Source organism: Salvelinus namaycush, chromosome 15, assembly GCF_016432855.1.
Source record: "Salvelinus namaycush isolate Seneca chromosome 15, SaNama_1.0, whole genome shotgun sequence".
NCBI lineage: Eukaryota > Metazoa > Chordata > Actinopteri > Salmoniformes > Salmonidae > Salvelinus > Salvelinus namaycush.
The window spans coordinates 37,261,850-37,289,399 of NC_052321.1; the positions used below are offsets into that span (position 1 = coordinate 37,261,850).

Sequence of the window (27,550 nt, forward strand, 5' to 3'; positions counted from 1 at the left end):
TATGGCAGAAGCGGTCGGTCTTGCGCGGTAACTAAAGCAACATTTCAACTAACACACTGTCATATTCAACACTAATCAGCACAAGACCGCAGCGATGAGGGAGAGACAGAAGAAAAAGAAGGGGAGGACATGGGCAGAAGCTGCTAAAACGGTATTTACTGTTGTTCTATTCAACGTTTGTTGTGCTTGTTTTCCCTTCGCTCCCACTTGTACAACTGTTTATGAGTTCATGACCCGCTGGTGCAGACGAAATGTTGCGTATGCAACGCAAGGCCTGCTTGTCGGCTAGCTAAGCACTGGAAGTCCATCAAGATTGGCTTGACAGTCTTGTGGATTCATTTAAAGAAAATAGCTATATCAGTGTCTCCATGTAGTTTGCTTTAGTTGCTGAAGTTGTAGATAGGAAATTGACAGAATTATTGTTTCGACCGCAGACACGCAGACATGTCTGTGTTGCTTTAAAGTAAACACGAAGTGTTGCGCGAGCGTACAGCTAGCCAGTTAGCAAGCTATGCTAACTCACATTCAGTTTGACAGCTTGTTCTGAACTGACAAAATACATTGAAACATGGCCGTTGTCAAGTGTCTAGCTCTCCAGCTAGTTCTAATCGTCCTATGTCGATGGACATTAGCTATAACGCTAGGTAATGACCAATGAACTACAGCTAACGTTAGCATGGTAGTAGTAGTCAACTTGCTAGCTAGCTACAAATAGCTACCTAGTAGCTACATCAGTAGTGTTTATAAACTATTTATGAAGTTGTTTTAGCTACCTGGTCACTGTATTGGCCATTCGGTTTTTAACATGCTTAGCTACCTATGGCTACATGTATTAGCAAATCATTGCTGTTACTAGTTTTGATTAGCTATGTTAGTGTGTTTTGTTTACACAATGTAGCTAATTAAAACTAGTAACAGCCACAACATAGCTAGCCAGTTAGCTAACAGTCGTTAGTTGACAGATGACAGTTCGCCTACTATTCATATGAAAACCTTTGTGACATCAAAGATTTGTATAACTAAATCAAGATAGACCACAGCCTGTCAATGGGAACAAATTAGTCATAGTGGGCAGAACAAGCAAGGAGGTGGGCAGAGCCAAGCACAAGTTAGCGAGATCCTATTTGCCTGTTTTAGCAATCATATGCATATTTCCGTTAGGGAACGCCTACTCTGTGAAGTGCGCGTGTCCAATAACTCAATTCGCCTTTGCACTCCTAAACAACGCGATTTTAAAAAACTTTGGCAAAGGGTAAGGTCTACAAAACTTAGTCCACTCTGTTAAAAACAGATTTTATTTTGGGAACTGAAAACTGTATTGAGACCAAATCTTTCATCATGAGATAATTTGAAGAATGTCGGCCAAAATCCATCTCCTTCCATCTCCTCCCACTGCTGGCCACTGAGCTTCCTCTCATTACCATATTTGGTAGTGAGTGGAAACGCCAAGCGGATGCTTCACATTTATACTTCCAGTGAAATATCTGTCTCATTGTTCTGTCTGTGGTGACGTCACCATGGGTATAATTTAGGCTAGCTACATCAGCTATGATGGTGGGTGGGTGGTGATCTTGCTCAGGCTTTCTCTTCTTACACAAACACAAAGGAAGTGAATCATGCTTTGGTGAGGTCATTGAGGTCTGTCTTATTTCCAGCAAGTCACATATTCTCTTGACAATGGGTAAAAGCATGCACTAAATCATTGTTGACAGACTCATTCCCAGAGGTTGATTTCATGTCTTAACAAACCACACCACTAATGAATGTGCTAAAAACCGTATGCATAGGAGTGCTGATCTAGAATCAGGTCCTCCCTGTCTATATCATTTTATTAGTTGTGATCTAAAAGGCAAAACGAATCCTAAATCATTACTCCTTCTTTAAGTAAGAGCTATGACATGACAAGCTTACTCAATGTTCATTTCATACAACTAGGTCCTAATTCCATACCACTAGGCCCAACTATAGAATTGTGGGTTGATAATGTGTAGTAACACCATAAGCAATGTGAATACTAGTCTAGGACAGGTTGACATATGTTATTGTCTTTAGGCTAGAGGTTCTTTTACATTCTCAAGTGGTATTAGGTATGTATTACACATTATTACACTGCAATCCATTGACCGATTTTGTGCTTTATTCTTTCAGGTATTAGAAAAGTACCCCAACACACCTATGAGCCACAAAGAGATCCTACAGGTGATCCAGAGGGAGAGACTGAAAGAGATTAGGTAAATAAACAGTCTCGTATGTCTTCTGTTTGTTTTCAAAGAAAAGGTCCTTTTTAGATCCCCTTTTAAGGTTCCTTTAGGTCGCTCTTCACAGTTTTGACTTCATTTTTGATACACAAGATCAGCACACTAGGCCTAGTTTTGTTTATGAATAGCAACACATAATTTCTTCTTGTTTGATTGACTGCTCATGTCCTTTCCCTTTTTATTTTCTTATTCTCGGTGGTAATTATTACATTCACATAATTCTAATGATTTTGTTTCTTGTTTCATTTTTTTCACTCTTGTCATCCAGAAGGTAAGACAAAGCAAGTTTTGCCCCTCCCTCCCTTAACAAACTCACTAAAATGTTGTTTGTTTTTCCTATTGCATGTTAACAACTTGTACTTGTAACAAGAAGTTACAACATGTTATTAACAACTTGTTCTTGCATGTCAGGTATTGTTATTTCAGGCAGCACAGTCTAATAATTTCAGCTGAAGCTCTGAATACAGTACACTGGCGCCTGATTCACACTATAGGGCCAAACCGGGCCAGGCTGAGGTGTACTAGGTTGGCCAGCTTGGCCTGGCTACACATCCTCAATAGTTGCTGAAACTATGCTGGAAAGGACAATGTCAAAAGGAAATGTCAGAGCCAGTACAGTACAGTTAAAGTCGGCTCTGTAGTGGCCAGTCAGCTGTCTGCTTCATTGGATGTAACTGGCTGTGCTTTCCTCTTCTCCTGTTATCTAGTGGTACTTCCCCGCTGGCCTGTCTCAATGCTATGCTCCACACCAACTCTCGCGGTGAAGAAGGGATCTTCTACAAAGTACCTGGACGAATGGGGGTCTACACACTGAAGGTCAGTTTCAAATTTCTATAAATCTAAAGCATGAAACCAATAAGCGCCGACATATCTCTGTGGGATTGACATGCCATTTTTTTACTAATAGGCAGCGCCACAGTGTCAATAATTATGAGCTGTTAAAAGTATTTATGATGACAATACTTCTCTATGGAAAGAGAATGAAAAGTAGAGCAACGTTATGACTCACACAGCGAGCTTGACAAACAATTGGAAATTCACATGAATCATTATGAATTGCTCTGAATGTTAGGAGTCATTCAAACCAGTCCGTGTTATGGGGGTGTGTATATAATATCTTATTGTGGTGTGTATGTTATAGAATGTGTACACTGAGTGGACAAAACATTAAAAACACCTTCCTAATATTTAGTTGCACCCCCTTTTGCCCTCAGTACAGCCTCAATTCGTTGGGGCATGGACTCTACAAGGTGTCGAAAGCATTCCACAGGGATGCTGGCTCATGTTGACTCCAATGCTTCCCACAGTTGTTTCTAGTTGGCTGGATGTTCTTTGGGTGGTGGACCATTCTTGCTCAAACTGTTGAGCTTGAAAACCCCAGCAGCGTTGCAGTTCTTCACACAAACCGGTGCGCCTGGCACCTACAACCATACCCCATTTTAAAGGCACTTAAATATATAATACACGCTCTGAATGGCACACATACACAATCTATGTCTCAAGACTTAAAGATCCTTCTTTAACCTGTCTCTTCCCCTTCGTCTACACTGATTCATGTTTTGTACACTCAGTGTATGTTGTGTGTTTGTATATAATGTGCTGTGTTTATATAATTTGTGTATAACGTATATGTATGTTGTGTGTCTGTGAGTAGAAGGACATTGGGGACGTGGTGAAGGAGCTGTCTGAGGAGGGATCCGAGGAGGACGATAGTGATAATTTGTCTGATTCCCAGAGCACAGAGAACAACAATTACACTAACAACCAGGAGGGCATGAGGGGACAGTGGAGGAGGAGAGGTATGTTACTACTTCACAATATATTTATAACATCACTGTCTTTTTGATAAGGAAATGGGGACGCCGAGAGGTAGGATACTGTATATTTCGCTATATATTTATTAGCTTCACCTTTTTCTATGATGATTAGGCTATTATTCCAATACTTGAAATTGACTGAAATACAGTACATTTGGAAAGTATTCCGACCCCATGTCTTTTTCCACATTTTGTTACGTTACAGCCTTATTCTGAAATGGATAACATTGTTTTTTCCCCCTCATCAATCTACACACAAAACCCATAATGACAAAGCAAAACAGTTTTTTGTTGTTGAATTTTTGCCAATTTATTACAAATAAAAATTTGAAATATTACACTTTACTCAGTACTTTGTTGAAGCATCTTTGCCAGTGATTACAGCCTCAGGTCTTCTTGGGTATGATGCTTCTCTGCAGATCCTCTCAAGCTCTGTCAGGTTGGATGGGGAACGTCGCTGCACAGTAATTTTCAGGTCCCTCCGTGGATGTTAGATCGGGTTCAAGTCCGGGCTCTGGCTGGGCCACTCAAGGACATTCAGAGACTTGTCTCGAAGCCACTCCTGCGTTGTCTTGGCTGTGTGCTTAAGGTCGTTGTCCTGTTGGAAGGTGAACCTTCGCCCCAGTCGGTGGTCCTGAGCACTCTGGAGCAGGTTTTCATCAAGGATCTCGCTGTACTTTGCTCCGTTCATCTTTCCCTCGATCCTGACTAGTCTCCCAGTCCCTGCCGCTGAAAAACATCCCCACAGCATGATGCTGCCACCACCAGCCTTCACCGTAGGTATGGCATTGGCCAGGTGATGAGCGGTGCCTGGTTTCCTCTAGACATGACGCTTGGCGTTCAGGCCAAAAAGTTCAATCTTGGTTTCATCAGACCAGAGAATCTTGTTTCTCATGGTCTAAGAGTCCTTTAGGTGCCTTTTGGCTAACTTCAAGCGGGCTGTCATGTGCCTTTTACTGAGGACTGGCTTCTGACTGGCCATTCTACCTTAAAGGCCTGATTGGTGGAGTGCTGCAGAGATGGTTGTCCTTCTTGAACTCTGGAGCTCTGTCAGTGACCATCAGGTTCTTGTTCATCTCCCTGACCAAAGCCCTTCTCCCCCGATTGCTCAGTTTGGCCGGGCGGCCAGCTCTAGGAAGAGTCTTAGTGGTTCCAAACTTCTTCCATTTAAGAATGATGGAGGCCACTGTGTTCTTGGGGACCTTCAATCCTGCAGAAATGTTTCGGTACCCTTCCCCAGATCTGTGCATCGAGACAATCCTGTCTCGGAGCACTACAGACACTTCCTTGGGCCTCATGGCTTGGTGGCTTTTGGCTCATGGCTTTTGCTCTGACATGCACTGTCAACTGTGGGACCTTATATAGACAGGTATGTGCCTTTCCAAATCATGTCCAATCAATTGAATTTTCCACAGGTGGACTCCAATGGAGTTGTTGAAACATCTCAAGGATGATCAATGGAAACAGGATGCACCTGAGCTCAATTTAGAGTTTCATAGCAAAGGGTCTGAATACTTATGTAAATAAAGTATTTCTGTTTTTAGCAAACATTAAAAAAAAACAGTTTTTGCTTTGTCGATATGGGGTATTATGTGTAGATTGATGAGTAAAACAATGCATTTTATACATTTTAGAATAAGGCTGTAACGTAACAAAATGTGGAAAACGTCAAGGGGTCTGAATACTTTCCGAAGGCACCATAGGTGCTGATACTCATTTCGGTGCCGACCATTACTCTTTATATTTAGGTGCCTGTCCCACTCAAGTTATTGTGGTGTTTCCATTTTCAGTATTGAGTGTGCAGCTGTACATTTTGTGATTAATACTAGACAACAGACTGTTGCCCATCTTAGTAACACTTTAGAAGGAGATGAAGTTTCTGTCGTTCTCTCTGTCCCTTAAACATTTTAAGCAACGGTTACAACAGGAAATTCTTTTTTTTGTTTGAGTCAGATCTGTGACCACTTCCTCATATACACATATGAACAAGTTAAGGAACCGTTGAAGTAAAGTAACAGCATATCTTCTGAGCACGGGGGATATATTATTTTCTTTTTTCTTTTCTATTTTTATTGTTCTTAATATCCATGCAAAAAGCTCCATCAAAGCAAATGCTATCAAAAGACCCCAAAAGACACAAGTCAAAGGATAACAGCCACGGTGAGTGAGAAATAAAGATGTAAGCCTTGTTTAAAAAAAAACAGGAAATAACCATTACAAAAGTTGTTTTACATAATCTTGCTACTAACACTTTTTTTTCTGACGGTTGGAAAGTCAAGGAGTCTTCGATTTAAAAAAATGCAACGCACATCCAGGCCAAGTTTTTGTGTATGTTTTCAGCAATCTTTTAGATGCAACATAGGTCTGACTGCAAAACAAAACGTATCTACTTTGGTATATCCATCTTAAAGATGAACTGAAACACTCAATCAGCATACAACGTGTGTATTTATGTAAATGTTATCAGTGTTTTGGATGTGAACATTGGGGGTTGTTGTTAAGCGTATTCATGTGTTATTGTCTGAGTTGTGCTGTGTTTCCTTCCCAGTGCCCTCCACGCTGCCATCTGATCCGTCGTCTCCTCAGCCACGTTGTTCATCTCCCTCTGTCCCCAGTAGCAAGCTCATCTCTCCCTCACAGAAACACAGCAAGAAGGCTCTCAAACAGGTAGGCTACTGGGCTGATTCTCTATCGGTCTTTTTTTCACTGGTTAATAGAGACCAGTTCTCTCTTTTCTCAACAAGACTAACCTGGGTAAATAAAAGTTAAATAAAGTACTGCTGCTGACCTGGTGCCTCATAACCTGCCTGACAGTGTCTCAGTGATGTGCCCTCAGTCTTTTCCACAAGTACCTGGAGTAGCCAGCCAAAAGAAATATTAGCTAGGCAGGCCTCCCCAACATAATTTTTCTTTTGGCCGAGTTACCTATATTTTGATGGCCTCTGGTACATTCTAATAATTAAAAGTGGCTGCTATGTGAAACACCCAAAAGAAAATAAATGAATATGCCAGAAAATAATGATAAGGCTAAGTGGATTTTGACACATCGGTACCACTTATTCTACATTACATGAGAAGTGCAAATTCAGGGTTCTAAACTGAGATTTTTAACCAAAAAAGTGTTAAACAAATCAAAATATATTTTACGTTTTAGATTCTTCAAAGTAGCCACCCTTTGCCTTGATGACAGCGTTGCACACTTGGCATTATCTCAACCAGCTTCACCTGGAATACTTTTCCAACAGTCTTGAAGGTGTTCCCAAATATGCTGAGTTGGCTGCTTTTCCTTTACTCTGCGGTCCAACTCATCCCAAACCATCTCAATTGGGTTGAAGTCGGGTGATTGTGGAGGCCAGGTCATCTGATGCAGCACTCCATCACTCTCCTTCTTGGTCAAATAGCCCTTAGACACCCTGGAGGTGTGTTAGGTCATTGTCCTGTTGAAAACAAATGATATTCCCACTAAGCGCAAACCTGCAATGCTGGTTAAGTGTGCCTTGAATTCTAAATAAATCACTGACAGTATCACCAGCAAAGCACCATCACACCTCCTACTCCATGCTTCACAGTGGGAACCACACACGCGGAGATCATCCGTTCACCTACTTTGCGTCTTACAAAGACACGGCGGTTGGAACCAAAAATCTCAAATTTGGACAGATTTCCACCGGTCTAATGTCCATTGCTCATGTTTCTTGGCCCAAGCAAGTCTCTTCTTCTTATTGGTGTCCTTTAGTAGTGGTTTCTTTGCAGCAATTCAACCATGAAGGCCTGATTCACGCAGTCTCCTCTGAACAGTTGATGTTGAGATGTGTCTGTTACTTGAACTCTGAAGTGTTCATTTGGACTGCAATTTCTGAGGCTGGTAACTCTAATGAACTTATCCTCTGCAGCAGAGGTAACTCTGGGTCTTCCTTTCCTGTGGCGGTCCTCATGAGAGCCAGTTTCATCATAGCGCCTGATGGTTTTGTGACTGCACTTGAAGAAACGTTCTTGACATTTTCCACATTGACTGACCTTCATGTCTTAAAGTAATGATGGACGCATCCACAGGCACACACACACATGTGACCACCCACACCCCTCCATTTAAAACATTACAATTTTATCTCCCGTTAGGGTCTATAAATATTTCATAATATAATGTCCGGAATTTTTTTAAATAATAATTGTTTCAAAAATAGTCATTTGGTTTCATATTCTATGAGTTATAATTTTCATAGTATAGATTTCATGAATTGTCTCTTTCCAATTGCTTATTTGTGGTGCCAGCGGATTAGGCCAGTTTCTAGTAATCTAGTAAGTGCTGTTATTATTAGAATTCTGAAGAGGTACTTATCGCATGAGGGGTTCTCCCCAGGAGTATGTGTTTTGGATTTAGATAAAGTGAGCTTTCAAATGTATCATGCAATACTTTGCATACTTTGGTCCAGAAATGATTGAGGACTGGGCAGGAGTATGGGTGTGGTTAGCCCTGCTCTCCCCACGGTTACCCAGCAACTTGGTGTGATGTGCCGTTTGTACTTTGATTGTATTATAGGAGTTGAAAAATCTTCACTGAATTTTCCAGGAGTATTTCCTCCAGAGTAGAGTGTTGATTGTCTTGGACGTGTTTCTAGATACTGTAGATCAGGTCTGTTTGGATGCATTTTGTTTTCTTCGTCCAGACCTTTTATGGTGTTATTTATAAAGGTATTTTCTATCTTCCTAGTGAGTGTATTGACGGTCTTCATAAATATAGATGAACTTATTGTTTTTTCTATTTGTTGGATTTGCATCTGTCTCCATTTACCTGTTGTTGCTGGGTTCATCCATACAATAATTGATTTGAGTTGGGCGTCCTAGTCGACTAAAGAAGGCCAGTTTTATTACTTCTTTAATCAATCTTATAAACAGTTTTCAGCTGTGCTAGCAATTGCAAAAGGGTTTTCTAATGATCAATTAGCCTTTTTAAAATGATAAACTTGGATTAGCTAACACAACGTGCCATTGGAACACAGGAGAGATGGTTGCTTATAATGGGCCTCAGTAGGCCTATGTAGATATTCCATTAAAAATCACCCGTTTCCAGCTACAATCGTCATTTACAACATTAACAATGTCTACACTGTATTTCTGATCAGTTTGACGTTATCTTAATGGACAAAAAATTGGCTTTTCTTTAAAAAAACAAGGAAGTGACCGCAAACTTTTGAACGGTAGTGTATATCCTAAATCATTCTTATTTCAATGGTTCTTTGTGTGATTAGCTACCAGCTATGAAACCAATCGGAAGAAATGCTATGAAAATAGCTACAGTAGCATTTATGTGTTGCTATAAATCAAAACTTGCACGTTCTTATACTTTACTTTTTCAGTTCGCACACTTCTGTTTTAGGCGCATATGCGAGTACAATGGTCACTCTATAGAGCCCTGAAATTCACTCACAGAGACTGCAACCAACCACAGAGCACACAAATCACACTGCCCACAGGTACCTGGATGAGATATTAAACTGTCAAACCAGCAGTGTTTCCCTGTCAACGCTCGCTTTGATACTGACAGGTGCCTGTCCTATCAATAGATTGCTAGAAGATGCATATCATTCATTTTAGTGGAAGAGGGCTCGGCTGAATTTGTTTCTGACTAGCCAATTGAAAAGTAGCTTAGTTTAATTTAAGTAGCCTGGCAATAAATGAGTCTGTAATCAACTGTTTAGCCGACAGCCGGCGCTAGTGGAAAACACTGCTTGCTCTCTATGCTAATAAACTGTAGCTCTAGTTGCTCTAATTTGGCTGAAGACACCCGTTTTGTAGAATAAATGCACACTTGACATTCACTGTGCTTGTTAAATGTAATAACTTTGTTACAAAGAAAACAACACCTTGTGTAAGTTATTTTAAAAGACATTGGGGATGCGAATGAGAGGGGGGAAAAAATACCTTTGGCTGAGTTGTATTAATTTCCTCACAATCTCACAACTCCACAGTGTATTACTAGCTTCCCATTGGTCTTCTTTATCCTGCATCACAAATGGCACCCTATTCCCTATATATTGCACTGCTTTTGACCAGAGCCCTATGCGGGCCCTGGTAAAAAGTACTGCACTATATAGGGTAACTCTTTTGGGCTCCTGAGTGGCACAGCGGTCTAAGGCACTGCATCTCAGTGCAAGAGGCGTCACTACAGTCCTTGGTTTGAATTGCAGGAAATTAACTCTTAAAAAGTATTTTCTTTCTCTCCGCTGTCAAGAGGGGAGCCTCTTAACTTCTTATGGCTGCATCCCGCTAACGGGATCAATATGACAACAGCCAGTGAAAGTGCAGGGCGCCAAATTCAAACAACAGAAATCTCATAATTAAAATTCCTCAAACATACATTATACCATTTTCAAGGTAATCTTGTTGATAATCCCACCAAAGTGTCCGATTTCAAATATGCTTTTCAGCGAAAGCACTACAAACGATTATGTTAGGTCACCACCAAACCACAATAAGCACAGCCATTTTTCCAGCGAAATATAGCAGTCACAAAAAGCAGAAATAGAGATCAAATTAATCACTAACATTTGATGATCTTCATCAGATGACACTCATAGGACTTCATGTTACACAATACATGCATGTTTTGTTTGATAAAGTTAATATTTATATAAAAAAATCTGAGTTTACATTGGCGCGTTACATTCACTAGTTCCAAAAACATCAAGTGATTTTGCATAGCCACATCGTTTCAACAGAAATACTCATCATAAATGTAGATGATGGAATTATAGATATACCTCTCCTTAATGCAACCGCTGTGTCAGATTTCAAAAAAACTTTACAGAAAAAGCAAATCATGCAATAATCTGAGACGGCCCTCAGAACAATAGCCAAATTAGCCGCCATGTTGGAGTCAACAGAAACCAGAAAATACATGATAAATGTTTCCTTACCTTTGATGAACTTCATTAGAATGCAGTCCTAGGAATCCCAGGTCCACAATAAATGCTTGATTTGTTCGATAATGTCCGTTATTTATGTCCAATTAGCTACTTTGGTTAGCGCGTTTGGTAAACAATTCCAAAGTCACAAAGCGCGTCCACTATAACGTGACGAAATGTCCAAAAGTTCCATAACAGTCAGTAGAAACATGTCAAACGATGTACTGAATCAATCTTTAGAATGTTGTTAACATACATCTTGAATAACGTTCCAACCGGAGAATTAGATTGACTTCAGTTGAGCGATGGAACGGAGCTGACTATCACGTGAACGCGCATGGTCAAAGCATGGTCAGCTCGTGGCAGTGGTGACTAATTCCTGTCTCCTTCGGCCCCCCTTCACATTAGAGTCATCAGACAAAGTTCTATTGACTGTTGACATCTAGTGGAAGCCGTAGGAAGTGAAAACTCATCAATATCTCGCTGTAATTTCAATGAGAGCTTGGTTGAAAATCTGCCACCAGAAAAAATCCAAACAGGAAGTGGAACTTCTCAGGTTTTTGCCTGCCATATGAGTTCTGTTATACTCACAGACATAATTCAAACAGTTATAGAAACTTCAGAGTGTTTTCTATCCAATACTAATAATCATATGCAAATATTAGCAACTATGACTGAGGAGCAGGCCGTTTACTCTGGGCACCTCTGTGCACCTTTCATCCAAGCTACTCAATACTGCCCCTGCAGCCATAAGAAGTTAAAGGGTTTGCTCGCAAAATGTAACTTAAGGCCCCCTAAAGGTTATGGCTGGCTCCGACTGCATGTTTTGGTATGGATGTGGCTACACGGACCCGCGAACCACTGTGGCCCCCACCCCCATCAAGGTTGCCAATAGGGTGCCATTTGGGACGCACACTTAGCGATTTGTGCTCTGTATAATTCGATTTTTGTTTGATCAAGGAGGCGGGGAAAGAGAGGCCGGAGAGTTCTGAGAAGTCGGAGGCGATTGAATAAACCCCCACTTCCCTCAATTCTGCTAGCAAACATGCAATCTTTGGACAATAAAATTGATGAGTTACTGGGAAGATTAAACTACCAACAGGACATTAAAAACTGTAACATCTTATGCTTAACGGAGTCGTGGCTGAACGACGACAATATCAACATATCGCAGGCTGGTTATATGAGGAGGATAGAACAGTGGTGTCTGGTAAGACAAGAGGCAGCTGTCTTTATTTTTGTTGTATTTTAGTAAACAACTGCTGGTGCACGATATCTAAGGAAGTCTCGAGCTATTGCTCGCCTGAGGTAGAGTTTCTCATGATAAGCTGTAGACCACACTACCTACCGAGAGAGTTTTCATCTGTATTCTTTGAAGCTATTTACATACCACCACAGTCAGAGGATGGCACTAAAATAGCATTGAATGAGCTGTATTCCGCCAAACAAGAAAACGCTCACCCAGAGGCGGCGCTCCCAGTAGCCGGGGACTTTAATGCAGGGAAACTTAAATCAGTTTTACCAAATTTCTATCAGCATGTTAAATGTGCAACCAGAGGGAAAAGAACTCTGGACCACCTATACTCCACACACAGAGATGCATACAAAGCTCTCCCTCGCCCTCCATTTGGCAAATCTGACCATAATTCCATCCTCCTGATTCCTGCTTACAATCAAACATTAAAGCAGGAAGCACCAGTGACTAGATCAATAAAAAAGTGGTCAGATGAAGCAGATGCTAAGCTTCAGGACGGTTTTGCTAGCACAGACTGGAATATTTTCAGGGATTCCTCAAATGGCATTGAGGAGTACACCACATCTGTCATTGGCTTCATCAATAAGTGCATTGATGACATCGTCCCCACAGTGACCGTACGTACATATCCCAACCAGAAGCCATGGATGAGCTAAAGGCTAGAGCTGCCGCTTTCAAGGAGCGGGACTCTAACCCGGAAGCTTAAATGAAATCACGCTACGCCCTCTGACGAACCATCAAACAGGCAAAGTGTCAATACAGGACTAAGATCGAGTCGTACTACACCGGCTCTGACGCTCATCGGATGTGGCAGGGCCTGCAAACCATTACAGACTACAAAGGGAAGCATAGCCGAGAGCTGCCCAGTGACACGAGCGTAACGGTCGAGCTAAACTACTTCTATGCTCGCTTCGAGGCAAATAACACTGAAACATGCATGAGAGCACCAGCTGTACCGGAAGACTGTGTGATCACGCTCTCCGCAGCCAATGTGAGTAAGACCTTTTAGACAGGGCAACATTCACAAGGCCGCAGGGCCAGACGGATTACCAGGACGTGTACTGCGAGTATGCGCTGACCACTAGCAAGTGTCTTCACTGACATTTTCAACCTCTCCCTGCCCGAGTCTGTAATACCAACATGTTTTAAGCAGACCACCATAGTGCCTGTGCCCTAGAACACTAAGGTAACCTGCATAAATGATTACCGACCCGTAGCACTCACGTCTGTAGCCATGAAGTGCTTTGAAAGGCTGGTCATGGCTCACATCAACACCATCATCCCAGAAACCCTAGACCCACTCCAATTTGCATCCCATCCCAACAGATCCACAGATGATGCAGTCTTTATTGCACTCCACACTGCCTTTTCCCACCTGGACACCTATGTGAGAATGCTATTCATTGACTACAGCTCAGCGTTCAACACCATAGCACCCTCAAAGCTCATCAATAAGCTAAGGACCCTGGGACTAAACACCTCCCTCTGCAACTGGATCCAAGCACGATCCATGGCCAAGCACGACTCGGACACCATCATTACATTTGCCGATGACACAACAGTGGTAGGCCTGATCACCGACAACAGCGAGACAGCCTATAGGGAGGAGGTCCGAGACCTGGCCGTGTGGTGCCAGAACAACAACCTCTCCCTCAATGTGATCAAGACAAAGGAGATGATTGTGGACTACAGGAAAAAGAGGACTGATCAACGGGGCTGCAGTAGAGCAGGTTGAGAGCTTCAAGTTCCTTGGTGTCCACATCACCAACAAACTAACATGGCCCAAGCACACTAAGACAGTCGTGAAGCGGGCACAACAAAACCTATTGAGACTGAAAAGATTTGGCATGGGTCCTCAGATCCTCAAAAGGTTTTACAACTGCACCATCGAGAGCATCCTGACTGGTTGCATCACTGACTGGTATGGCAACTGCTCGGCCTCCAACCGCAAGGCACTACAGAGGGTAGTGCGAACGGCACAGTACATCACCGGGGCCAAGCTTCCGACCATCCAGGACGTCTATACCAGGCGGTGTCAGAGGAAGGCCCTAAAAATTGTCATGGACTCCAGCCACCCTAGTCATAGACTGTTCTCTCTGCTACCACACGGCAAGCGGTACGAGAGTGACAAGTCTAGGTCCGAGGCTTCTAAACAGCTTCTACCTCCAAACCATAAGACCTCTGAACATCTAGTCAAATGGCTACCCAGACTATTCACATTGTCCCCCCCCCCCCCTCCACACCACTGCCACTCTCTGTTGTCATCTATGCATAGTCACTTTAATTAACTCTACCTACATGTACATACTACCTCAACGAACCGGTGCCCCCGCACATTGACTCTGTACCGGCACCCCCCTGTATATATTGTTATTTTTTTTTACTGCTGCTCTTTAATCTCTTATTCTTATCCATATTTTTTGAAACTGCACTGTTGGTTAGGGGCTTGTAAGTAAGCATTTCACTTGTTGTATTCGGCGCATGTGACTAATACAATTTGATTTGATCGTAATTATCTGCACTGCTGTGGAACTTTCAGCTGTTTTATCGGTTTATTAGGCAGAAATAAACCCTATTCAAATGAAAATGTGCCTGCAAGGTGAGGCACACAGAGTAGACAGTATGTGTATTTTACAACTGTAACTTTTGTACTGTATATTGAAAAGTATTTACAGGGAAATAGAAAGAATGAAGTGAAAATGTAGAATAATGCCACTTATTTCTTTGGAGTGTTTGACTTGCCTGTTGGATTGTATGATTGTTAGACAATACGAATATATGTTTTATATTGAAAGTGGTGTTGATTCTAGACTAAATCACATAATATATATACAGTACCAGTCAAAAGTTTGGACACCTACTTATTCAAGGGTTTTTCTTTATTTTTACTATTTTCTATATTGTGGAATAATAGTGAAGACATCAAAACTATGAAATAACACATATGGAATCATTTATTAACCAAAAAAGTGTCAAACAAATCTAAATATATTTTATATTTGACAGTCTTCAAAGTAGCCACCCTTTGCCTTGATGACAGCTTTGCATACTCTTGGCATTTTCTCAACCAGCTTCATGAGGTAGTCACCTGGAATGCATTTCAATTAACAGGTGTGCCTTGTTAAAGGTTAACTTGTGGAATTTCTTTCCTTCTTAATGCGTTTGAGCCAATCAGTTGTGTTGTGACAAGGTAGGGGTGGTATACAGAAGATAGCCCTATTTGGTAAAATACCAAATCCATATTAGGGCAAGAACAGCTCAAATAAGCAAAGAGAAACGACAGTACATCATTACTTTAAGACATGAAGGTTAGTCAATCCGGAAAATTTCAAGAACTTTTAAAGTTTCTTCAAGTCCACTCGCAAAAAACATCAAGCGCTATGATGAAACTCAATATGCCACATTGAGGGGGGAGTCTAAGACAGGAACGGACATTCATCTTGGCACTGGTAAATAATCTCTTCCTTTCTTCATTCCTCTTTTCCTTCCTTTTTTTCTCCCTCCCTATTCCTCTTTTCCTTCTCCTTCTCTGTCCCACAGGCCCTGAAGCAGCAGAGGAACCAGCGGAGACAGGGGGGCATGCCCACCACCTCCAGCCCAAGGCTGCTCATCAAGAACGTGAAGGACATGGCTGACACCATTGTCACTAAGACCGGTAGGTGGCAGACATAGACGTACAGTATATGAGCTCCAAAAGTTTTGGGACAGTGACAATTTTGATGTTGTTTTGGCTCTGTACTCTAGCACTTTGTATTTGAAATGATGCAATGACTTCAAGGTTTAAGTGCAGACTGTCTGATTTAATTTGAGGGTATTTTCATACATATCGGGTAAACCGTTTAGAAATTACGGCACATATTGTACATAGTCCCCCCATTTTAGGGGACCAAAAGTATTGGGACAAATTCACTTATGTGTAACAAAGTAGTATTTGGTCCCATATTCCTAGCACGCAAGGCCTACATCAAGCTTTTGTTTTGGTTGTGTTTCCAATTATTTTGTGCACAATAGAAATTAATGGTAAATAATGTATTGCGTTTTTTTGGAGTTACTTTTATTGTAAATAAGAATATAAATATGTTTCTAAACACTTCTAAATTAATGTGGATGCTACCGTGACTATGGATAGTCCTGACTGAATCGTGAATAATGATGAGTGAGAAAGTTAGACTCACAAATATCATATCCCCAAGACATGCTACCCTCTCACCATTACAATAACATGGGAGGTTAGCATTTTTGGGAGGGTATCATATTTATGCCTCAAACTTTCTCACGCATCATTATTCAATATTCATTCAGGATGACCCGTAATCATGGTAGCATACACATTAATGTAGAAGTGTTTGGAAACATATTATATTCTTGTTGACAATAACATTTTGGGACTGCGTACAAAAGGTGCCGTAATTTCTAAATGGTTTACCCAATATGGATGAAAATACCCTCAAATTAAAGCTGACAGTCTGCACTTTAACCTCACATAGTCATTGTATAATTTAAAATCCAAAGTGCTGGAGTACAGAGCCAAAACAACAAAACATGTCTGTGTCCCAATACTTTTGGAGCTCACTGTAGCTACAGTGCATTCGGAAAGTATTCAGACCCCTTGACATTTTCCACATTTTGTTACGTTACAGCCTTATTCTAAAATGGTTTTAATAAAAACATTTCCTCATCAATCTATACACAATACCCCATAATGACAAAATTATAAAGGAAATATCACATTTACATAAGTATTCAGACCCTTTGCTTTGAGACTCGAAATTGAGCTCAGGTGCATCCTGTTTCCATTGATCATCCTTATCCTTGAGATGTTTCTGTAGTATGAATATGCGCTGACCACTAGCAAGTGTCTTCACTGACATTTTCAACCTCTCCCTGTCCGAGTCTGTAATACCAACATGTTTAAAACAGACCACCATAGTGCCTGTGCCCTAGAACACTAAGGTAACCTGCATAAATGATTACTGACCCGTAGCACTCACGTCTGTAGCCATGAAGTGCTTTGAAAGGCTGGTCATGGCTCACATCAACACCATCATCCCAGAAACCCTAGACCCACTCCAATTTGCATCCCATCCCAACAGATCCACAGATGATGCAGTCTTTATTGCACTCCACACTGCCTTTTCCCACCTGGACACCTATGTGAGAATGCTATTCATTGACTACAGCTCAGCGTTCAACACCATAGCACCCTCAAAGCTCATCAATAAGCTAAGGACCCTGGGACTAAACACCTCCCTCTGCAACTGGATCCAAGCACGATCCATGGCCAAGCACGACTCGGACACCATCATTAAATTTGCCCGATGACACAACAGTGGTAGGCCTGATCACCGACAACAACGAGACAGCCTATAGGGAGGAGGTCCGAGACCTGGCCGTGTGGTGCCAGAACAACAACCTCTCCCTCAACGTGATCAAGACAAAGGAGATGATTGTGGACTACAGGAAAAAGAGGACTGAGCACGCCCCCATTCTCATCGATGGGGCTGCAGTCGAGCAGGTTGAGAGCTTCAAGTTCCTTGGTGTCCACATAACTAACATGGCCCAAGCACACTAAGACAGTCGTGAAGCGGGCACAACAAAACCTATTGAGACTGAAAAGATTTGGCATGGGTCCTCAGATCCTCAAAAGGTTTTACAACTGCACCATCGAGAGCATCCTGACTGGTTGCATCACTGACTGGTATGGCAACTGCTCGGCCTCCAACCGCAAGGCACTACAGAGGGTAGTGCGAACGGCACAGTACATCACCGGGGCCAAGCTTCCGACCATCCATTCTTATCCATATTTTTTGAAACTGCACTGTTGGTTAGGGGCTCGTAAGTAAGCATTTCACTGTAAGGTCTACACCTGTTGTATTCAGTGCATGTGACTAATACAATTTGATTTGATCGTAATTATCTGCACTGCTGTGGAACTTTCAGCTGTTTTATCGGTTTATTAGGCAGAAATAAACCCTATTCAAATGAAAATGTGCCTGCAAGGTGAGGCACACAGAGTAGACAGTATGTGTATTTTACACATACTAAGACAGGAGCGGACATAAAGCTGACAGTCTGCACTTTAACCTCACATAGTCATTGTATCGTTTCAAATCCAAAGTGCTGGAGTACAGAGCCAAAACAACAAAACATGTCTGTGTCCCAATACTTTTGGAGCTCACTGTAGCTACAGTGCATTCGGAAAGTATTCAGACCCCTTGACATTTTCCAATTTTGTTACGTTACAGCCTTATTCTAAAATGGTTTAAATAAAAACATTTCCTCATCAATCTATACACAATACTCCATAATGACAAAATAAAAAAGGAAATATCACATTTACATAAGTATTCAAACCCTTTGCTTTGAGACTCGAAATTGAGCTCAGGTGCATGTTGTTTCCATTGATCATCCTTGAGATGTTTCTACAACTTGAGTCCACCTGTGGTAAATTAAATTGATTGGACATGATCGAGGCACAGATCTGGGGAAGGGTACCAAAAAATGTCTGCAGCATTGGTCCCCAAGAACAAAGTGGCCTCCATCATTCTTAAATGGAGGACATTTGGAAACACCAAGACTCTCCTAGAGCTGGCCGCCAAACTGAGCAAGGGGGGAGAAGGGCATAGGTCAGGGATGTGACTAAGAACCCGATGGTCACTCTGACAGAGCTCTAGAGTTCCTCTGTGGAGATAGGAGAACCTCCCAGAAGGACAACCATCTCTGCAGCACTCTACCAATCAGGGCTTTATCGTAGAGTGGCCAGACGGAAGCCACTCCTCAGTAAAAGGCACAAGACAGCCCGCTTGGAGTTTTCCTAAAGGACTCTCAGACGATGAGAAACAAGATTCTCTAGTCTGATGAAACCAAGATTGAACTCTTTGGCCTGAATGCTAAGCGTCACATCTGTAGGAAACCGGGCACCATCTCTACGGTGAACCATGGGGGTGGCAGCATCATGCTATTGGGATGTCTTTCCGTGGCAGGGAGTGGGAGACTAGTCAGGATTGAGGGAAAGATGAACGGAGCAAAGTACAGAGAGATCCTTGATGAAAGCCTGCTCCAGAGCACTCAGGACCTCAGACTGGGGAGAAGGTTCACCTCCCAACAGGACAATGACCCTAAGCAGACAGCCAAGACAACGCAGGAGTGGCTTTGGGACAAGTCTCTGAATGTCATTGAGTGGCCCAGCCAGAGCCCGGACTTGAACCTGATCGAACATCTCTGAAGAGACCTGAAAATGGCAAAAATCTCTAAATTGTTTTTGCTTAGTCATTACGGGGTATTGTGTGTAGATTGATGAGGAAAAAAACGATGTCATACATTTTAGAATAAGGCTGTAATGTAACAATATGTGAAAAAAGTTGCTTTCTTATCCAGTTCCAGTTTTGCCGTGTACATCAGTAAGCCTTTCCTGCTTCCACAATGGAAATAAGTTGTGTCTTATGCTCATTTTTATTTTACCCAGTGTATCAACTTGTGTGGCTGAATTGTGTTTAAATCAAATCATGTTCCTCTCTCTCCATCCAAATAGACTCCTGTCCTGCTTCTGGTACCAGGAAGATGTCTCAGAGGTCCAGTCGACTCAGTGCACGTAAGTACTAGATATTTCAGGTATTTCAGACATTCCAGAATGCAGATGATAGAATTTGCATTCCATATACCGCAGCAGCGTGATCGCCCATTCAAATACTGCCTCGGCGAGATCGGGTTACTGCCGTGACCTACATTTTAGTCATTTAGCTGACGCAGACGTATAGGAGCAATTAGGGTAAAGTGCCATGCTTAAGGGCACATCGGACGATTTTTCACCCTGTCGGCTCCAGGATTCAATCCAGCGACCTTTCATTCACTGGCCCAATGCTCCCAACCGCTAGGCTACCTGCCGCCTCTGTAGTAGACTCATCCAGCTTGTCTTTGTCATTTAGATATAGTAGGCTTATACTGTACATACCAGTCTCTGTTGGCCTGGTCCCAGATCTGTTTGTGCTGTCTTGCCAGCTCCCATAATCATTGACATGCCAAACATAACAACAACCATAGGAGTTGGCTACAGCACAAACAAACCTTTTAAGTTCTTTTGTATGATTTACAGTGGATTTATCTTCTCTTGTGCTGTGTTTTTTAAAAAAAATCCAGGGCAACTGAAGCGTACCAAGTGTGCAGAGATAGATGTTGAGACACCAGACTCTATCCTGGTTAACACCAACCTGCGTGCCCTGATCAACAAACACACCTTCTCTGTCCTGCCCACAGAGTGCCAACAGAAGCTACTCACACTACTGCCTGAGGTCGACCAACAGGTACTAGACACCATAAGGTCTCTAGCCAAAGAGGTTTAAAACCAAGAGACTCAACTTGCGATTAATTTCTGTAATCATCCACAAGGTATTTGCAGGAAATAATCGCACTGGGAGTCTCTCATCTCTCTTTATGTACCGATGATGATAATGACGATGATGATGCTATTGATAAGCAGATGGTGATAACAATAATGCTGATAACGATTATCACGATGATTTTGATAGTGATAATAATGGAGCAGTTTATGATGATGTACACAAGTTATCTCTGTCTGTATCTTTAGGCTTGTATGGATGGTCTGTTAAAGGTCACCAGTTCTGCCTTGAACAATGAGTTTTTCACATCAGCAGCTCAGTCCTGGAAGGAACGACTGGCAGAAGGTCAGTGCTTCTAGCCTGGTCCCGGATCTGTTTGTGCCGTCTTGCTAATTGTCAATAGCATGGTAATGACCATTGGCAAGACGGCATAAACATATCTTGGACCAGTCTACTGTGCTTCTGCTTCAAAATATAACTTTTTATTCAACATAATCTTTCATATTTCCAGTAACAAGGTTTTTTAAATGTCTCATAAACCTTTTTTTTTAAATGTGTATATTTTCCAAACCACAAAGGTGAGTTCACTCCTGAGTTGCAGCTGAGAATGCGTCAGGAGATTGAGAAGGAGAAGAAGGTGGAGTATTGGAAGGAAAGTTTCTTTGAGAGCTACTATGGTGAAAAGTAAGTCATTTTTCAGGGCTGGAATCTGTAAAATACATTGTAGTTATTGTTATGTCATTCAAGCTTTTTTTTACCTGCAAGCCTCTGTTTGCATATCCCTCAGATTTATCCTTTCTTTATAGTTGTCTGACCTCTCTCTCGCGCTTTCTCTTTCTCTCGCGCTCGTGCTTTCTCTCTCTCTCCCTTCCTCTTCTCCTATCCAGCTCTGGACTCAGCTTAGAGGAATCCAAAGAGCTGCTTGAGTCTGGTCTCAGTCTGGAGCTCTCAGCCACCAAACCCCAGTTGTCTCCTCCAACACAGCCAAGTCCTGCTGGCCAAGCACTGCAAGATCCCAAGGTCCCAGAGAACAGCTGCCATACTCGTTCTTCAGAGAGGAGGCTCCGATCATCATCACTGCCTATAAACCATACATGTAAACCCATAGAAACTCCATCTAAACCCATAGAACCTCCATCTAAACCCATAGAACCTCCATCTAAACCCATAGAACCTCCATCTAAACCCATAGAGCCTTCCAAGCCAAGACCGGAACCAGAGCCTATTCACGATGAACCAGTACCAGTCCCACCCATTGTCCCACCAGTTATATTACCGAAAAATATACAGAAGACACTGGAGGTTGAGTACCCCAGACACAGGACTCGTAGCAGAGGTTTATCCCTGCCTATAATGGCAGTGGAGGCACCTGTTGTGAAGAGACAGGATGTGGTGGACTCAACCTCAATGGTTACTCCACTTGGGGAGAAGCAGATGGAGGAAGAGGAACAGGAGCTGAAAGAAGCTCAGCCGGAGACCCCCCAGTCCCCTGAGATACCTCAGTCCCCTGCCCTGGAGAGTCCTCCAGAGGTCTGCTCCCAGAAGATGCTCAGATCATCACTGCCGACCGACCTTTCAAAGCCAGAGCCTCTGGGCTTGGACGAGCACAGTGGGGAGAGGAGGGAAGATGTTGCACCAGAGAGAGGCGCCTCAGTCTCAGTGTCAGTCACCCCCGTATCCACTCCTCTATGCACCCCCGTATCCATCCCCGTATCCACTCCTCTATGCACCCCCGTATCCACCCCCGTATCCACTCCTCTATGCACCCCCGTATCCACCCCTCTATCTACTCCTGTATCCACCCCTGTATCTACCCCCATATCCACCACCCCATCCCCAGAGCCGTTGAAAAGGAAGTCCTTGTCCAGTGAACAGGAAGTAGAGCTGACTTCAGAGAAGAGGGCCCGCATCACTCCACCGACAGTATCTGTGGTAACCTCTCCAGCAGCCACCATAACAACAGCGCAGAGAGTGCCCCCGCTTAAGGTAAATATAGTATTTTTTTTTTTACAATTAAATATTGTATATTGAAATGTATTTGTGGTGACTAAAAACATCAGGTACGAATACATACACCAGGAAGGCCCACACATGTTAAGCTTGCGTTCTTTCTTGTTCACTTTCCTTTTCAGATTCCTGTGTCACGAATCCTATCAGTCCCTGCATCTCCAACCCAGGTGTCCCCCAGGACCCCTCTCCCTGTCCCGCTCAGCCCTGGCCCCAGCCCCGGACGCACTGGTGCTCGCACTCTGGCTGACATCAAGGCTAAAGCCCAGCTAGCCCGGGCCCAGCGTGCAGCAGCAGCTGCTGCAGCCAGTTCCTCCTCTAAAGGTGCAGTACCAGGCCCAGGACCAGGAGGAGGCATTGTAGAGCATAGAGCTTCAGCCCAGACCCTCCACTCTAGCCCCCCCTGCTCCACCCAGTCTCAGTCAACAACCAGGCTGCCAGTAAGTAGCATCACTGGTCAATCTACCTGTCAATCACCTGATGCAGTCACCACACCAGCCCACTCCAGTTCGGTCCAATCATCAGGCTCCTCTGTGCCCTTTGACCTTAGCCTGTCTCAAAGAAGCTCCAACACCGGTAGAGCGTCTCTCACTGATGACCAACAGAGAGGCTCCGCCGATGGTATGATGAACCCAGGTTCTCTGATGGGACCTCAACATGGGAACATTCAACATACGTCATACCCACCAGGTCCCCAGTCAATCTCTAGCTACACTTCATCTGTGTGTGATGTGAAGAGCCAGTATGTATCTGGAAGCTCCATGGCAGCCAGGGCTAGCCACTTTATCGCAGCCAACAACCCTCTGGTCACATCTCTCCTCCAGGGGAAAGAGGTCCCTCTGGAACAGATCCTCCCCAAGCCTCTGGCCAAGGCCGATGTCCAGATGTCCCAGGCCAAACCCTCCCATGATGACAAAGGGACGATAACGTCCCACAGCACTGCTGGAACAGCCAGTGGTGAGAATAAGAGCCAATACCTACACGCTGGTGGTGTGGAGGACTACAGTAGATCTGAACAGCAAGGATCCATAGGCCAGTCCACTTCTACCATACCTGGAACAAGAGCAGATATGTTGGCAGAGCTCCAGCGTCATCAAAGGGAAACACCTAACAAAGACATCCAGGAACAGATCCTCAGGGCTCTGATGCACAGGGCCACCCACCAGCACCAGAACCAGCCATTTGGGATCTCAGGTGGGGCTCAGCCTCCCCAGTTCGGAGCTTGTAATCTGGGGCACCAGGAGTGTGGGGACCGTCCCCGGTTCTCCGCGGGGTTCCCTGGACGGAAGAGGATGTCCAGGCCTGCCATGTCAGGGCACTACCTCCTCAATGTCTCCACGTACGGACGAGGCTCAGAGAGCAGTAAACGCTTCCACCCATTGACCACCGTTAACACCTCACTGACCCCACTGGCCAATCTGAAGAGAGAGCACATCGGGGTGGAGAGGCTGGCTAACGAAGGGGAGGAGTCAGTGGAGAATAAGTCTCATTCTCATTCTAACCCTGCTGGAGTCAAGATGGAAGAGCAGGGCTTCTCAGTCACAAAAATGGATAAAGCTCTAGGCTTTCAACACTGCTCCAGAATAATGTCTGAGTCTCCATCAGTGGGGGGCTGTATACCGGAGCAGGAGGACAACAGTTCAGCCGGTACAGATAGAGACAGTGGCACTTCTGCAAGAGCCAAAGAAACCAAACCTTTCACCCAATCACAATCACAGCACAGGAGGCACCCAGAACTCTGCAATACTAAACAGGGTGGTCATTCCGAGCCATATCGTTTATCTGTATCTCCCCACGTGGGGACCATGGACCCCACTCACCCCAGTACTCACCAGCGTCCGTCTGCCTTTCAAACCCAGAGACCTCCAATCGATAATCAGGAATCCATTGTGGGTTCCTGCTACGGTGGCACCATCAGCATGTCTGTACCTCACGCTCTGAATCACAATGCTGCTGCTTCAGGCACCGCTTCTAGCGCCTCCCCCTCTGTGTCAGGTAGTGGTGGGGACAGCGGCAGTGGCACCGGCAGTGTCATGTCTTTCTCAGTGACCGTCACCACCATACCTGCCGGTCACCCGTTGGACCACAGCAGCCAGGGGGAGGGGTCTCCAGAGCAGGGGTTTATGGAGGGATCTGGTATAGAGGACGTTCAGTCTAAATGCTACTGCCGACTCAAGGCTATGATCATGTGTAAAGGGTGTGGGGCCTTCTGCCATGACGATTGCATTGGCCCTTCAAACCTCTGTGTCTCGTGTCTAGTGGTACGATAAAACTAATAATAATGTAATAATGTAGTGCTGAGCGAATAACTATTATTTTTCGGCGGTTCAATTATTTGAATTGCATTTCTGTTAGCTCTATGCCGTTTCTGTAGAGTTACATCAGATCAAGCCTGAAACTGTGTGATGTAGTAGGGAGTTGTAGTTCCTAACAGGACAATGTTCTACATAGTTTAGCGCAGAAAACGTGCTAATAACTACGTACGGTCTGTGTGGAGCAAGACACGGGGAGGAGAGAGAGCGCGCGATCGAGAGAGATCGAAGGCAGTTGCTTCGCGAGCATGAAAATACATGATCTAAGTGTTTGATAGTTGGTATTTAGCGATCATTAAAGTATGCCTTATTTACTTTGAAGAACTACTAAATAGTGATTTTTGTTGTACAGCATAGGCAGCAGCTCTATATGAGATGATGACTCGGAATGAAGTAAAAAAAAAAGTCATCAAATAAAACTAATATTTTATTAAAGTAATGTGAATAAGTGATGGTTAATAAGTGATACGCAACCATGGCCAGTCATTACCATCATGTGACTTTTATTAATTGTTTTATTCTGTTACAGCATTCAACCCACATAATGTGTAGTGCATTTAATGTTTAAAAAGGTCATCAAAATTGAATTTTTTTAAATTTATAATCGAACCAAAACCAAACCGACTTCAAAAAGCACTAATCGCTCAGCACTACATAAATGTAGAAATGGTCTGTTTCAATTCTTTATTATTGCACCAAGGAACAAATCAGCATCAAGTCATCTAGCATCATCAACAAGTAGCGGTTACGAGCAAGGTCAGTTCCATTTCAATTCTGGAAGTAAACTGATTCAAATGTTTCTATTTCAATTCCGATTCTAATTTGAAAAGAAAGACGAATTGGAATGTCAGTGTATTTCCTGAATTGAAGTGGAATTGACCGTAACCATGGTTACCAGGGTAAAATGCACAGTGGCCATACTCAACCCAGCACATGGTTTTCAGTGGGGTGGCAAGTCATTTATACTGGACGACACAAGAGGTTGGTGGCACCTTAATTGGGGAGGACATGCTTAGCGAAACTAAGTGGAATGGTATCAAATACATCCATTTGCTCTGTTTCGGCCATTATTATGAGCTGTCCTCTCCTCCGCAACCTCCACTTTCATCTATTCCATCTGAAAAATAGTTTGTTTTGTACAATTCACCGATCAGTTCAAATCAAATCTTAACCTTTTAGACTTGAGACAAAAGTTGAATCTTGGCAATATTTTGCACTTGGACATGTTATTGTGCTATATTTTTGTAAAGATAGTTTAGATTTTAAAAAAGGAAGAAAAAAATGAATGTTGCTATTTTTGTAGAATGTAATAACAATGTTATGTTAAAGACTGCCACTCATTCAGTAGTTTAAGTTATGATGTTTTAAAAGGTGAAGAAGGGAGTTACATTCATATTCATCGACCCCTTGGGGTTTGTGTGTAGGTGGGGGAGTACAAATACTGATTTATATAGATTTTAAAGGTCGCAATCAATCATTTATATATATATACAGTACTAAAAACAAAGTTACAGATGTGTTAAAAGATAATAATAGATATTTCAAATTATTTAGATTATAAAACATTATTTCACATAACGATTGCACTTAGCGTTTCTACTAACAGGGGTGACTGACACTGAGACTGTATAGTACATGTAGTGTACAGCGTTTGTACTCTAACATGGTGATGAAAAGTAAAAGCACTTCACAAATAAATGGATAAATAGTGCCGTTCAAGGAGCAAGCTGAGTATAGTCAGATTCCAGATCTGTTTGTGTTGTTTTATGGCAATGACCAAAGGAGTTAGCAATACACCACAAACAGATCTGGAACCAGGCTACAAACTGAGGTCTTTGTCATTTCAGATCATCGTGCGAAGTTTACCGACTCCATGACGCATTTGTTTTCATATATGTTTGTTTGTGTATAGCAGAGTAACTATTAGCAGTGATGTACATTTAAAACACTCAGAGAAAGAAAGGAGGAAAATGAAGATTTCAGTTCTTGTATTATTCTTTTGCTTTGTAAATATTGGCTTTCGTTGAGCTCGATTTAGAAATTAATTTAGCTTTATGTTCCTTGCTTAAGCATATCCAACATTTATTGTTTTTATTGCAAAAGAGTTTATATCTCTAAAGGAAATGTGTATTTTAACGCTAAATGCTGTGCTATCATGAAACCATTCAAAGTTGTATAGGCTCCAGGTACAGTATTCAGGTTGATAGACGGTAGAGATACAATTTACTAGCTACATATAAAACAAAGGAACATCGTATGGGTATGCATGGTGATTGCAATTATAAAATCAAAATGTATCAATCATATTTTTGAAATGATCTGACTTAAACTGAAGATAGTTGCTGTGTAACGGTGTATTTTATAGTAATCATTTCCATGGTAAGACGCCAAAGTCACCTTATGAAAACGAAATGATCAGATCTCGTTTTTAAAGGACTAGTTAAACAAAGTAATATATTTTAATATAAAAAAATCTATTTACAAATTTTTAAAAACAACAGGGTATTTACTAGAATGATACACATTACACCGGACAGTTTTTTAGGTACACCCATCTAGTACCGGGTCAGACCTCCCCTTTGCCTCCAGAACAGCCTGAATTGTTCAGGGCATGGATTCTACAAGTCGGAAACGTTTCACTGGGATGTTGGTCCATGCTG

The 27,550-nt window shown here is 42.7% G+C and overlaps 1 protein-coding gene across 1 annotated transcript; it reads left to right on the forward strand.

Moving 5' to 3' along the window:
- asxl2 (ASXL transcriptional regulator 2) lies at window positions 1-27,533 on the forward strand. The gene is made up of 13 exons (XM_039009849.1): window positions 1-151; window positions 2,149-2,231; window positions 2,527-2,529; window positions 2,966-3,074; window positions 3,913-4,057; window positions 6,624-6,742; window positions 15,776-15,890; window positions 19,767-19,826; window positions 20,372-20,535; window positions 20,820-20,916; window positions 21,150-21,255; window positions 21,459-22,557; window positions 22,704-27,533. The coding sequence occupies exons 1-13, from the start codon at window positions 95-97 to the stop codon at window positions 24,846-24,848; spliced, it is 4,302 nt and encodes a 1,433-aa protein (XP_038865777.1). The 5' UTR covers window positions 1-94; the 3' UTR covers window positions 24,849-27,533.
- The last annotated feature ends 17 nt before the right edge of the window (window positions 27,534-27,550 follow it).